The 15,346-nt window shown below is 43.3% G+C and overlaps 1 protein-coding gene across 6 annotated transcripts in view; it reads left to right on the top strand.

Moving 5' to 3' along the window:
- The window catches only part of Kiaa2012 (KIAA2012 ortholog), a 147,314-nt gene that overhangs the window by 18,015 nt on the left and 113,953 nt on the right, over positions 1 to 15,346 (top strand). For 3 of the 6 annotated variants that reach the window (XM_021263620.2, XM_021263623.2, XM_013074449.3), the window contains exons 3-5: positions 6,399 to 6,558; positions 10,942 to 11,097; positions 14,679 to 14,821. In XM_021263620.2, the coding sequence (XP_021119279.2) occupies positions 6,399 to 6,558; positions 10,942 to 11,097; positions 14,679 to 14,821 (459 nt within the window). Of the gene's footprint in view, positions 1 to 6,398; positions 6,559 to 6,749; positions 6,880 to 10,941; positions 11,098 to 14,678; positions 14,822 to 15,346 lie in introns of those variants that run through there. The other 3 variants (XM_087206268.1, XM_021263622.2, XM_087206269.1) reach the window with 3 other exon arrangements.

Genomic DNA, 15,346 nt, shown 5'->3' with positions numbered 1-15,346 from the left:
CTTTAGCATCCATGTGTGAAAAAAAATATGTGGTATTTGTCTTTCTGTGTCTGACTTGTTTCTTTTAACAGTGCTCTCATTTTGCTGCAAGTGATAGAATATCTTTTTTGTTTTGTTTTGTTTTGTTTTTGGTACCGGGGATTGAACTCAGGTCCTTGTGCTTGTGCAGCAGGCGGCGAAACCACTGAGCTAAATCCCCAGCCCTAGAATATCTTTTTTGTTCTGGTTTTGGTTTAGTTTTTTGAGTCAGGCTCTTGCTATGTAGCCCAGACTGACTTCTAGTTCACAGACTTCCTGACTCAACCTCGCAAGGACTGGGATTAGAGTGTGTGTCACCACGTCCTGCTTAGAATATCATCATGGTTTACATCTGATGTCCCCCCAAAGCTTCATGCACAGAGATGGGGCTTGTGGAAGGCGATTGGATTATAGGGCTTACAACTGACTTGCTGTTGGGAAGTGGGGTCTGGTCCTAGAGGCAGGCTCCTGGGCACGTGGCCTGGAAGGTTCTATCTCCCCCCTTGCTCCTGCCTTCACTATCTCTGCTTCCTGACTGCCACGTTGTAAGTGGCTATTTCTCTGCCTTGCCCCTGTGCCATGCTGTACTTCCCTGGAGGCAGCTGACTATGGACTGGAAAGTGAGCCAAAATAAACCTCTCCTCCTTTAATTTTTGGGTGTTGGGTACTGTGTCTCAGTGAGGAAGAAAGGGACTAAGACACTCTCTGTGGACCTCTGTATACAAGGGCTGGGCCACCTCTGCAGCTGGCTGCCCAGGCCTTTCTGACCCTCCTGGGAACTCTGGTGCCCTTGCATCCCAGTTCTGCTGGGCAGGAGCACAGGCCCCACCACCTCCTTCTAACCCAGCAACACTGAGGTGATACACAGGTCAGCCGGAGTGAGGGCAGGAACAGGTACCTGGGCGGCTCTTTCACCTCTGCCTTGGCAGGCCTGGCAAGCATCAGGTAGGTGGTCAGCCCAAGCAAGTCCCTGGCTAGAGGAAGCACACATGCATGGTGAAGCTTGGCTAACAGGCCACTCCATGCACACCATCTCATCTCAAAATAAACCCGGGGCTGGGATCCCAGAGCTGTAAAGCCAAAGCAGCCTGAGCAGTCAGAACCCAGCTGCAGCCAGCCTCCTGCAGTCATTTTCATTTCCTTGTTCCAGAAACTCCCGAACCAGAGCCCTTCTGTCTCCTTTTGTATTTTTTTTCCTTTTGTATTTTAGAGTAACTTGTGAGTGAGCAGTTAGGTCTAGGATAATATTGGCGAATGACAGGAAATATGGGTGAGAATCGGTCAAGTATAATAAAATTAATTTTCAACATGTTTTGTAATTTATAATTATAATCTAATCATATTACTAAAATTTTGATTTTATAGAAAAAGAGAAAAGAAAAAACTGTGATCTGTGATCTTTTTGCCCAGCTCTCTAAAACTGCTGTTATTAGCGTTGGAATCTACTTTCTTCCAGTCTTTCTACCATAATTATGCATATATAAGATAATATAATTTTATGAAATTGTAACTATACTATACATGCTCTCTTGTATCTTGCTTTGTTTCCATTTAAAATACTATTCAGCTCATTGGAAATGAGTGGGTAGACTCACCCTGACTGTTCTCCCTGGTAGCCCTTACGCAGCCCTTGGCCTTCCCTGAGCACTTCAGGCTGTCCGGTGAGATGAGACATTACCATTCAACTTCACAGGTATCATTTGAGAAATTACCAAAACCAGAAAAGCAGAAAAAATGTAGAGGCAGAATAACAATCTCCCAAAGATATCTACATCCTAATCCCCAGAATCTGTGAATTGGTTAGGTTACATGGCAAAGGGAAATTAAGCTTCCAGATAGAATTCAAGTTGCTAATTAGATGGGTTTAAAATAGGGAGATTATCTTCGATCTGGGTGGGCCCAAGTAATCACAAGGAACCCTAAAAGTAAAGACAGAAACAGAAGGGAAAATCAGAGACAGCAACAGGAGAAGGACTCGGCCCAACATTGCTGAGTCTGAGGAGAGGCCTCTCAGTCCTGGAAAAAAGCTGTCCTGCCTGGATCCTGGTCAGGGAACCAAAGATGTCACACCCCAGGATGAGCACTGCTGCTCCGCTGTCTGAGAAGCCCACCAGGATTGTAAACTCTGCCCTAATAAGAAATTAGAGGGACAAAGTTTAACAAAAGGAAGATATTTATTTGTAAAGAGGAAAAAGAAAGGGGGCAAGGAGAAGATAGTTAGCTACCCTGATAAGAAGGAATTAGGGTAAGGGACTCCAGAAAGATGGAGGACCTGTGAGCCTTTGTTCCAGACTGCTTTTATGGGGGGCGGGGTGCAAGTTCCCCCACCTGGAACTTGCCATAACTGGGTTGACTCTCAAGCATCTCTGCTTAGCATCATTTTTTCTGGTGTCTATGTGCAGCTTCTTTCTGTCTTGTCTGTTTACTTGTCCTTGACCTACGTTTCAAGGCCTTATCTTTGGGATGGGCAGCAAGGGGGTGCCTTATTTAAGATTAGCTTAGAGTTAGTAAGAGGGTATGTGGATATCTATTGTACTCTACAATTATGTGATGAATATAGTGACTCTAGACTGGATAATGTAGTGATCCCAGAGTGAACACATACATGCTAGTGCTTAGCTGTGAGTACACACTGCCTTAAAGGTAGTCACCCCCACCCTTGCTTCCCCGATATTCTATTGGAGGTGGGGGCAGCTTATTGTTTGTGCACTTGGCTTTCTCTTTGTGTCCTGCCCGTCAGCTCTTTCTCTCTCTGGTCCCTTGGTGCAAGTCCCAAAGTCATTTTGTGCCTTTCTTTATCTGATTTTTCCCTTTTTCTACCCTGTTCTTGGCCTGCTTCCCAGGGGAATTTTTAAAGTAAAGTTTATTTTTAACTCCATCTAGTTAGGATTAGCTAAAAGACTTAATGAGGCTGAGGTCCCTATTTTTTTGTCCACAGACCCTTTCCCCTACAAAGCAAGGAAATGAGTTCTTCCCCAGAGCCTTCAACAGGAATGCAGACCTGCCAACACTGGATTTTACCCAGTGAGACCCAGTTCATACTTCTAACTGCTAGAACCATTAGGTAATCATTTGTGTTGTTTGAACCACTAAATGTGCATGACTTGTTATAGAAGCCATAGGAAACTAACACACTGGCCATGGACAGCTTTCAAACATTAAGCAAAAAAGCAAAACCCAAATTTCAGCATGAGAGCTTCCCTAGCTCTTCTTGGCGAATCCCTGCCCCTTGAGCAAGCTGCCCAGTACAGCTCCTGAACTAAGCGGGTGCTTCAGAGACACTCACCAGGGAGAAACAACAGGGTCTTCTGTCCAGACCAAACCTGTCATGCTGCCCACACAGCGGCTCTTATACTGCAAGAGCCATGCTGCATTCTGAGAGAATCCAGCTGACTATAAAAATGCTCAGGGAGGAAGTGAGCTCCCTATCCACCGGACACAGCCCCAACCCCCAGCAGTGCCCCTTTATGTCTCCTTGGCCAGAAACAGATCACATGGCCACTCCAAGATGCAATAGAGTCTAGGAAAGTAAAAATCTGAGGAAAGGACTCTGTAAACAAAAAGTTGGGGTTCTGTCAGGGAAAGAAGTGAGGGGAAGAAGTGTCCAGTTATCACAGTCTCCCATGCCCTGGACAAGGGGAAGGAGAAGGACCTGGTTTGCTGACCACTCATCATATGGAAAGTATTGATTATACACTTCACACATTTCAGCTTACTTAATCCTCACACTGAGGACACTGATAAAATCACTCAAGAAGTGATTAACTTGCCTAAATTCACAGGCCCAGCAAGGTTAGGGCTGGATCTCAAAGCTCCTGCTCAGGCTCCTTCACTATGTTCCTCTCACATCCCTCAAGCAGTGCTGGGAGATCAGAAATCCTTTCCTATGTAAGGTAGTGAGATGAGAGGAAGGGCCCTCTCATCTTGCCATAAATAGGCTGAGTCAGACACATTTGTTTACTTCACTTACTTCATCAGAAAGCCCTACAGGGCCAGCATCACTGATGAAGTTATACAACTTAGGTGTCAGGGCTGGAACTGGAACTGTTTATTCATTTAGTTATAGATTTTCCAACAGTGTGTCCCCTCTGACTATGACCCACTGTGAAATCTAATTCTTTTGGGTTATTTGATTCCAAACCCCATGAACTTTCCACACTTTCTACCATGCTGTTGGTGCCATTTTAGAGAGAGATGCAGAAAGGCTAGGAATTGCCTAGGATCACAAAGCTCCTACAAGGAAGGATGAGCCTTGAACCAGACCCCTGGCCCTAAATCCAGGGCACTTCCCCGGGCTTTCTCAGGCTCTCCCCGCTTTCCACTTCTCTGCTTGTGCTTTGCGTACCCACTTGATGTCTCCTGTGTCCATTGTTCAGTAGTCTGTGGATGTGAAGTGGATGTGAAGTGAAAAGACGGTTGTCAGAGGTAGAAAGGGATTTGATGTCTGTAGAATGTTGGCGCCATTGAACCCCTGGACCATTGAAGCTCTGATTTAATGAGCCCTGGTACTCTCCAAACTTCTGTCTTTTTGTTATATGAGATAATACACTTCCTTTCTCATTGTGCAAAGTTGAGTCAGCTTTTACTGACTCCTAACACATGTAATTATGTTGGTCTCTCTACTCTTACGGTTCCAACTCTCTGGAATACTCACTGAGGCAACCACTTCAAAGCCATCATTTTTTCTTGCTTTGACGTCGTACTGGTTCGTGGTGCTCTGTCCTGGTCCATTGGTGAAATGATGAGTTTTTGAAGAACAGAGGGCTTTATGCTCATGTAGTCTGTGAAGCCCCGGATTCTGATTCCGATGCTATGGGTAACTGGCTGAGCCTTTTACCCTCTGCTGTAGTTTGAATGTGTCTACCCAAGTGTATGTGTTGGAAACTTAATCCCCAGTTTTGAGAAGCGGGACCTTGAACCCTAGGCTGTGCCTTCATAAATGGATAAATGTTGTTATCACATGATTGAGTTAGTTAAGGGAGTAGATTCCTGATAAATGGATGAGTTCAACATCTTCCCACCTCCATCTTTCATGTGAGAGTGCACACAGGGGCATATACACCCATCTCCCATGGGCTCACACATATGAATACACAGCCATCTCTCACAGGCACACATGCATGCACAAGCAGCCATCTCTCATGGGGGCACACACATGCATATGTACCCATCCCTCACACACACATGCGTGCATTCACACATTTATTCTTCTGCCCTTCTGTCTCCTCCCAGGCAGTGGTACAAGAAGCAGAAAATGGACTAAGACATCCTCTATCTCCCTAATCTACAATATTGCCTTGGGAGAGAAGCTGAATCAAGGGATGGTAAATAGGTTTCATCTCTCTTGCTAATTCTCACTGAAGCACTGTGGATGATTTTCATGGAGCAGCAAAGAATATTTGATATATGTTTCCATTTGTATGCATTGAGAAGTAGAGAAAAACTAGTCCTTGGTGATAAAAATTAGAATAGTGGAAGGGCAGTGGCTGGGAAATAAAATGAGGGAGCTTTCTGGCCTGATGAGAATGGTCTATATTTTGTGGTGTTATAAGTGTCTACAATTGTTTATTTTTATCAAACTGAACATGATCTCTGGATATGTTGTTATGTATACATTAGGCCTCAATTTATTTTAAAACATTTAAAGAGAGAATGGATTCTGAGTTTATGTTCAATTCAGCGGTCCAGAATTCTGTAAGTGATTAGCAATGTCTCCCACAAACAAGGGGAAGGTGAGAGGTGGTGACACGATCATCCTCTGAGAGTTTCTGCATTGTTCAGTAGCTACAGTAACTCAGTCCACCTCTAAGGTTACAACGAGGCCAAGGCTCTTTGCACAATGCAAATCCCTAGCCAAATGGAAGATGTTATTATAGACTTACTCCCTGCACTATTTTCCATCTCCCTAGCTGAAATGAGACACGGCAGAGCCACATATTCTCAAAATGCCAGGCTCCCTGTGGGCTTGGACGTGGCTTGTCTGTCGCATTATTCATCTTACAGACATCAAGTGCTGCTGTTGATTTGCACACTGGCTTTCCCACTGCAGAACAGGGCCAGTTTTGAAGGAACTTTGATGATTTCCACAGGCTAAACGAAGTAAGGTGTTTTCTTCCGAGGCTTTATCCTTTTCCAGCACTGTATCTCGAGATGGAGTCTGGCATTTATCATTTCCCCTTCTCCTTCCAACTGCAGATCTGTAGGGCCTTTCAGGGCTTTTCTGTGTAGCCTCTTGGTTTATGTCTTTTGGGAGCTGCTTTGGGTGCCTCTGGCACTTTCTGAGAGTCTCCAGATTAGAACGAGGATTGTGCTAAGCAGGATGCAGCCCTGGGAGACTCAGGCTCAGCAGCTATGCTGTTTCTCCACTGCTGTCCCCACAGAGGCAGCAGGACAGCACTTGGCAACCCTACCTCTACTTCCGAAGTCAGGCAGAGAGCCAGGCCCAACGGCAGATCCAGCCTGGGTATTCTGCCAAGAGATACCTTCGAGGCTTCTTGCGGACATGGCCCCCCGATGCCACATACAGACTCCAACGTGCAGGTCAGTGGGGCATGGAAGAGGTGAGCCCTGGGCTCCCCACCTCTCATTCTGGTGTGAGAGTGTTTTCCATCAAGACCTGAACACCAAGATTTCAGGCCTGATCTTAATAAAGCTAACTCCTGAGTTGGGTAGCCTTCGAGCCTCTGTCCCAGGCGCCCAAGCTTGCCCTTTATCTTTCCCCATGTTCACAGAAGGACGGACAGCCAACAAGTCTCTTTCATCCCCACCTCTCATAGTCCACCTCCAAGCCAGAACTTCTTACAACTTTTCCCACTCAGAAGCCTGAGATCCTTCACTAGTTTAACCCCTGTTGTTCACAAGGTAAGAAAAAAAGAGTCCCAGAGAAGCAAAATGTTTGTCTAAAGTCGTTCAGCTAAAAGCAGATCTGGGACCTGAAGTCCCTCGAACCTCTAGCTCCATTTTCTTCCCAGCATTCCCTAGCTTCCCAGCTGAGGTGACCACAGGTCTTCTAGGAAGTGAGAATGCTGGCATTTATCTTTTAAAGATGCAGGGGTTAGCACAATCCCCTTAAGAGTGAGATGGACAACCTTCTTCAAAACAAAGACCCCAAACACACTCTGCAAAAGCTTGGAAGTGAAAATGAGAAATGCCTGGGGTTAGGGTTTTCAGGTTTAGCACATGCACACCCCTCCCATAGACACAGACAGCTAGACTTGCAGTATTTCGGACATACTTCCATTAAAAAGGATTCATTGTTTACCTAAAATTCAAATTTAACTGGACACCCTGTGTTTCACTTGGCAAACCTTTTGGAGTGAGAGATGAACAGTGAGATTTGCCAGTACCTACTCAGCTTTTGCCATTTCTTCAGCACCAGCAAGTGGCTGGACCACCAGAGGAATTCTGGCTTTCTTTTTGCTTTCATAGGTTTAACCTAGGAAAAGAGAGAAAATAGCTCTCCCAGTAAGTGGTAACTTGAAGCCAAATGAGAGCTGTGGGTTTGTCTGGTAATCGGTTTTACTTTCATGGCAGTCCCATGGTTACAGGCTGTGCCATTTATTTTACATTTGTGAAAAAGAGCCTCTTAACCAAAGATGTATTATCATTGGATAAAGCTGAGGCGGTGAGGCCAGTGTCCCATGGCCTGGACTTAATGTCTTCAGGAACAGAGTACCCACCCTAACATCAAAAGATGCTCAGATTCCTCTATAGGAATCATGTGGCCAAAATATGTGGCCTAAGAAAACACACGTGTGCATTTCATCCTTGGGTCCTTGCCATAATTCCTTGCCTAGACTCCTCTTGAACGTAGGTCCTTAAACTGGAAAAACGGTAGTGACACTCAAATGAGAAACCACTAGCCCAATGGTCCCTACCACTCTCTCTCCCCTCACAACTCATAGTTCACCACCTTTGTGAGGCTAGTGTTCTCTCTGCCCTTCTTTCCACCCCAATGATGACTACGCTGCAAGCCCACATCTACAAGGTTTTTCTGGCAACTCCCAGCATTATTGAGCTTCTCAATTTCTGTTCTTACATTACACTGGTCCTTGGAACCACACAATTGAGTGCAGAGGCCTCTGTCTCTCCAATAGACTGCCTTTAAAAAGAGCCCGTGTCTAGTTCCTCGGTATGTACCCTCCTGCCTAGCAAAAGGGTAGGCCCACTGGCAACCTCTCAACAAACACTTGTTAGAATGGCTAGATTGAGAAGGCTGATGATCACGGGGCCTACAGAAACAAGCAGGATATGCCCACTATCATTGGATTGTTTCTCCTGAGGCAGGATGATGCTTCCACCCAACTCCAAGGAAGCAGCCATGTTTCTCCCACTGGGATAAACAGTTCTTGGGGATGGTGAAGTAGAAGAAACTCACATGTGGCACAGGACCTGGAGCTCTCAAGGCACCAGATGGAGAAGCTTCCATGGGCTCCACCTGGTTTCTTACCTTTTCTCCCCCTGCCCCTCCATTTTTCTTTCTTTCTTTCTTTCTTTTTTTTTTTTTTTTTGGTGTGTGGCACCAGGGATAGAACCCATGTTCCAGCCCTCATTTTTTTTTTTTAATTTTGAGACAGGATCTTGCTAAGTCACTAAGTTGCCCAGACTGAGTTCTTACTTGAGATCCTTCGGCCTCAACCTCTCAAAGTGATGGGATTATACGCATGTGCCACGCACCCGGCTTTTCCCATCTTCTAATTGTCTTTCTTTTTTTTCTGTTTTGTTTAAGATTGATTGGATAATAACACTAATTTTGGAGGAATAGACATTAACAATATTTTTTCCCCCATTGAGTTTATTGGTGCATTTTCAGTATAAAATACAGTTACATTCATCATTGGGATCTTGTACCATTACATGAGCCTCTTGGTTCTTATTTTTTTCCCCCTTCCCTTGCCCTCCCTTCACCCCCTCCACCCTTCCCTATTTGCAAAGACCTTGTTTCCATTTTTTTCCCTCTTCTCATATTTTTTCCTTTCCCTTTTTTCCCTTCCCCTACCCCTCCCAATTCCCCTGCTCTTTTAGACCTTTTCTTCCTCTTACACAATATCAGTTACATATTTTTTAAATTACAATATTAAGATCTAGGAGGCTTTACCACAGATTTTACAGAATTTAAAAGGATATAGAAAGCGTATTACACAAATCTTTTTTGAAATAAATTTGACAACTTCTAAGAAGTACCTTGGAAGACAAATTAATGAAACTAACTCTGGAGGAAATATAAAATTTGAATAGCATCTATTAAAGAAAGAATATTCCTAGCTTTAAAACCTACCTATATGACAACAGCAGGCTCATAAACATTTTAACTGATAAATTATATCAAACAATTAAAGCAGAAAAAAGAAGTAACACTTCTCCCCTCATTTTAGGAACTCAACATTGTGCTAATCCTAAAACTGGATAAAGATAATAGAAGAAAAAAGTATGAACATAGATTTCACATATAGAAGATAAGATTGCAGTTAGTGAGGAGGAAAAGAAAAATTGCTTTAAAATTGTAAGGGAACATGAGAAATCAATCCAGCAGCTGCTAGACGATGCAAAGAAGAATAAAATAAGACTGATTGGAGTCAATGAAGAAAGAGGAGAGAATGCAGATGACATAAAAAAACTGTTCACAGAAGTGTTGGCAGAAAACTTCCCAAGGAGGGGAAAAGAACTTGACATACAGATAAGTGAGGCATATAGGATTCCAGCTAGCCTTAATCAAAAAAAATCTACATATAGGCATATAATAGTTAGGATTCCAGAAATCCAACAGAAGAACAAAATTCTACAAGCAGTGAGAGAAAAGAAACAAATCACATACAAAGGAAAGCCCATCAGAATCACAACAGACAAGCTAGGAATACACTTTCTTTAATAGGTGCTATTCAAATTTTATATTTCCTCCAGATTTAGTTTCATTAATTTGTCTCCTAAGGTACTTCTTAGAAGTTGTCAAATTTATTTCAAAAAAGATTTTTGTAATATGCTTTCTATATCCTTTTAAATTCTGTAAAATCTGTGGTAATGTCTCCTAGATCTTAATATTGTAATTTTAAAAATGTATAACTGATATTGTGTAACAGGAAGAAAAGGTCTAAAAGAGCAGGGGAACTGGGGTAGGGGAAGGGAAAAAAGGGAAAGGAAAAAATATGAGAAGAGGAAAAAAATGGAAACAAGGTCTTTGCAAATAGGGAAGGGCAGAGGGGATGAAGGGAGGGCAAGGGAAGGGGGAAAAAAATAAGAACCAAGAGACTCATGTAATGGTACAAGATCCCAATGATGAATGTAACTGTATTTTTTACCAAAAATGTACCAATAAAGTTAATGGGGGAAAAAAAAAAAAAGAATCACAGCAGACTTCTCAACACAAACCCTCAAGGCAAGAAGAGCTTGGAGTAATGTATTTCAAGCCCTAAAGGAAAACAGCCTCCAACCCAGATTGATGTACCCTGCAAAACTATCTTTCAAAATTGATGGAGAAACAAGATACTTTCATGATAAAGAGCACTTCAGGAACTTCATGAATACCAAACTAGCACTCCAAAAAATTTTAGATAATACCCTAGGAAAAGACAATGAGGATCACAACCCCAGGAAACCCAGCAGAATGAATCCATTGGGCGTGACAAATTAAACACAAAGGGGGAGAATCCAACAAAAAGAAAAAGTCATGACAAGGCTTTTAAAACTTTTAACTTCATCTCCCTAATGAGTGCATAATTCAATCTTATTATTGTTCTGATTAGTATTTTTCTGATTCTAGAATTGCACACCATTCCTGGTGCTATACTGGCTATTTATCATCTTCTTATGTCTACATTTTAATTGGGTTGTCTATTAATGAGCTCTAAGAATTCTTATTGTCTTTCTTAATGGGCACTGTACAAAATCAAGACTAATTCCACCAATAACTCTGAACCCACCCTCAAGGATACATCAAGGATTCTGTGCTGCTCCACGATGCTCAATCTAATGTGCCAAAGAATCTCAGGCTGCAACAAGACCTCTCAGGTGCACCTCCAAAATACCATCTCCTGCCTGTCTTCCCACCATTTTGGTTTCAACAAGGAAAATCTTTTGGACAAGGTACATGCTGATTTTATGAGTAGTTTTCAAATATTTTTATTTTTACAGCTAAAAATAGAGATTTCTAAAATAAGGTCTAGGAATTCCAGTTGTTCTCTTCTGTAAAATGAGGGGGATAGGGCCGGGGATTTAGCTCAGTGGTTTCACCACCTGCTGCACAAGTGCAAGGACCCAAGTTCGATCCCAGCTACAAAAAAAAAAAAAAAAATGAGGGGGCTAGTCTAGACCAGCACTGTCCAGCAGTATTTTCTGAAATGATGGAATGTATATATGTGCTAGCTAATATGGTAATCATTTAGTCACATATCTAGTAAGCACTTGAAATGTGGCTTGTGTGACTGTGAAACCAAGAATTTTATTTTAGTTCATTAATAGTTAATCTGGTCACACATGACTAGTGGCTAGTGTATTGAACAGTGAGGTCTAGACTTTAGACCTAGGTTTTAGGCGATTCCTTAGACGAGATTGGGCATATTCAGAGTGGTATGCCTATAGACTAGGTGATTCCTTAGATCTATTCCAATTGAATATTCTTTAATCCTATGATGTTTGTGGCAATATCATGTGGAAAAAAATATTGCCTTTACACCAGAAATCTGTATTGCAATGGTTGTTCTCTCATTCTTCTCATGCTTCTGTTTGCTCATCTCTGTAATGGGCACAGTAAGACCTACCTTGTAATGCACAGAAAATTATTGGAATTGTAAAAATTCTATACTATGAGAATTTTACCTGTCATTATTATTCTTGGGAACTTGAAGCATTAAAAGAGCCAGGAGTTCCCTTTGGTAAGTAAGCTGGGAAAGATGATAGGTAGCAGTAATGGGCAAAGACTAGGGTCTTGGCTGGTAACAGAAATCTTGAGAAAAGAAAAGAACAAGACCCCAACATAATATAAAGTTATTTTTTTCTGAAATCAAGAAAGAATTTTCTAGAAACAATGGCAGTGCCAGACCATGTCCTCCTTGTCCTTGGGAGAATGGATATGGTCCGGATAAGCAGAGAGTCTAGATTATTGGCAGAATGAAAACAAAGCTGGGCACCATCAAACATCCCAGTCATTTGTACCTGGGCCTCAAGTCTGGGACCAGAGAATTCTAGTCACAACCTGGCCCATGTATAGATTATTGTTTTTAAAACATGTTGGTCAGGTAACTCTTTTCCTCTTTCATAAATTAATATTCTGGTCTATACCTTAGTATCTACGTACTTTGCTAATGTGGCTCAAAAATCTAACCACTTGATTCTGGGGCATTAAGGAAATCACAGTTCTGGGCCAGAATCACCTATAACACATTGCCCTTCCTCGGGTGGCATGCTATTTCACCATGGCCTTCTGTCCTCTCTCTTCAAAAGCCCTACTGTCTCCAGCTAATATCCTTAGACCCTAAAATACTGGAAAGGGGATTGTAGTGCTTGGGGGGGGGGTACTACATGCCTAAGGGATCAGTGAATTCTCTAATTAGTGCCATCTACCAAGGAACTGTCATAATAAGGTGGAAAACAGAAGGGCAGTATAGAGTACTGCTTGAGCATGTGAGCAAATTCCAAGCCATAAGTCTTCCCTGGGCCCCAGTTTCTTCATTTATAAAATGGAGATAAGGATACCACCTTTACTTCACAGGGTTGTGTGTGGAAATTAAATAGGATAATGTAGTAGCTGGCAGATAGTAAGTGCTCAGTAAATGTTAATTTTGTACCTCCCCACCTTTTGTTTTCTAAACATAATTACTGATTGCAATATCCAATTGTCCATGATTGCAAGAGCCAAAAAAATCAATTTTTAAAGAAATAAATGGAGCTCAGAGGCTGTAACTCGAAACTTGACTGATGTTTCCATTGGTTTTAATTTTATTTCCCTTTGATCTCTCTTTGCCAAACACTTTATCTGGAGAAATAGCAAAAGTCCTGGCCATGAACCCCAGATTCTCCAACAGTGAGATGTTGGCAAGTTGCTTAGATTCCCTGTCTCCTTAGATTACACACCTGTAAAATGTAGGCAATTGGATCTACATTCCTTCCTCCCTATCACAGGAGAGGACAGAGGAAAAATTCCCCATGAAAGCTGTAAATTGCTACCCCAATGCACATTATCTGGATGATCTGAACCAGTATTTGAGATACAGGGAGAAGTTTTGTGCCCTCCTCTAAACAACTGAAACTTCCAATACTTTTCCTGCAAGCCTGTTTCTTCTAAGCATAAACAGCTGAGCAAGAAGATGACATTTACTGAGAAAGAATTCTTGTTTACTCTCACGTAGATTGAGTCACACAGTTAATTTCACCTGGAATATGGCCCTAGAGTACCTCTCTAGATCCCTCACCCACAATGCCCCCTGCCCCACATAGACGCTCTGATGTGCAAGACTGTTGAGTGAGTAGCCATTTGGCTAGAGTTTCACTTTCCACCCTGAGAAGTGTACCAGCTCAGTCTGACCAGGAAGGGTGGATCTGTCTGGCTTGATCCCAAAGGATCTTTCTAGAATACCCTCAAGGGTCTTTAGTGCTACACCCTGTGTGGAATTACAATCTTCTTGAGGGACACCTCAGAATGAGAAATCTCCAGAGCCCATCAGGCTTCCCTGAGCCTCTAAAACCTGGACAGACTTCTAACCCTGAGTCTGAGGCTCCGTCTCAACCGCCAGCACTCTTGGCATCAATTCAAATCAGAGTAGCCTTTAGGAGCCAATGGACCAGCAGGAGAGCTGGAAGGAGGGAGTGGCCCCATGTGCCACTTTGACACCTGAGCCAATGACAACAAAGATTGAGGTGATGAAGGAAGTGAAGGTTGGGGAACATACAGGGAAGATGAGGCTGGCTGGGGAAGGAGGAGGAGCTTCCAGAATCCAATGTTCCATCTCATACAGGGCCCTCCAGGCTTTCAGAGCCCATGGTTAAAATACAAGCCCGCATTGTTCCATGGAGCTGCTTTCTGGGAGTGGAGGTATTACTAAAGCTTGGCTCCAAATGAAGAAGCCTTGCCAGACTGTTTCAGCAATAAATCTACCTTAAGTAAGTGATGAAAATAGCTGCAGGACCCTTTAAACCATCGATGAAAGATTTGTTAACTATGGTGGAGTCATCTGTTGACTCAGATCCTGCCCAAGGGTTGCAGACAGGGTAAATCCAGAGAGCTATGCAGGGGTCCCACACCCCTGCTTTCAGCAGAGTTTTCTCCCCAAGTAAACAACCAGGAGATGCCCATGAAACCGGAGAGCGTGCTTCAGATGGAACATCGCAAGCACCACAGAGCCACTGCCGCTTTCACACCACTGCCATCCACGAATCCCAGGCAGCTCACAAAGAGCTGTCACACTCATTATCTCACTTGAGCTCTAGACAAGGAAGATAGGGCCAGAAATCAGTGTCCCCACTTTACAGACAAGGAAACAGAGTCAGAGACACAAGCCTCCACCATGAGTCTCCTGACTCTCAGCACAGCTGTTCCTCCACCTGGCTGCCTTTTCCAAGGAGGCAATGTCAGGAATACAGAGGGAGGGGGGCCTCGACCACTTCTGCTCAGAGAAGCTAGAAGGGGACTGTGGCTAGGGCTCCCAACTGACCACTGTTCACCTTTGTAGGTCAGCAGGGCCCGGATGAAGGAGAAGCTGGGGCTGTTGGAGACATGGACCAGGGCACCACAGCCAAGAGCCATGGCAGTCAGGAGACTCCTTTGCTGCCACTCAGGAAGCAACCCTGGCAGGAAGATGGAAACTGGGTAGAGGTATCATTTCTAACGGGCTCTCTTCTGTCATCATCATGACTTCAGAGAGATTCTCCCTCCCTTCACCATACCCAGGGGTCCTCCAAGTGCTTTGACCCTGTTGATCATTGTTTCCTAAAGCGTCACCTGTGGAACCAGATGATCTTTGAAGAAAAGAGTTTTGTAGCCAGGTACAATGGGGAGATACTGCATATGCATTCTCTTCCCAGGGCCTCCCAGTGCACAACTGGATATGGGGTACTTTGAGAAGTACCACAATAAAGTCACCAGCTTCAGTCTATTTAACTCCAGGTTTTCCAAATTACTGAGCCTCCCCTGACCCTTTGCCCATCTGGGCAAATATAGACTTGTCTAGAAAAAAGAGCTTTTGGCCTTAGACCTGGTCTTGATACAGGGATCACATGGAAGATGAAATAGGACTTCCGAATGATGTAAGGGAAATATTATAATTTTTAACCTGTTAGATGTCTGATACATGAGTTTGTGTTCTCTAAAATCCAAGAATAAATTCTAGGAACAACAGAG

The sequence above is a fragment of the Heterocephalus glaber genome, unplaced genomic scaffold (genome assembly GCF_053883595.1).
Source record: "Heterocephalus glaber isolate CG9 unplaced genomic scaffold, H.glaber_assembly_v1.0 deba00000621, whole genome shotgun sequence".
NCBI classification, from domain to species: Eukaryota; Metazoa; Chordata; class Mammalia; order Rodentia; family Bathyergidae; genus Heterocephalus; species Heterocephalus glaber.
Note: the sequence above shows the minus strand (reverse complement) of the source record. Positions and strands in the feature narration are given on the sequence as shown.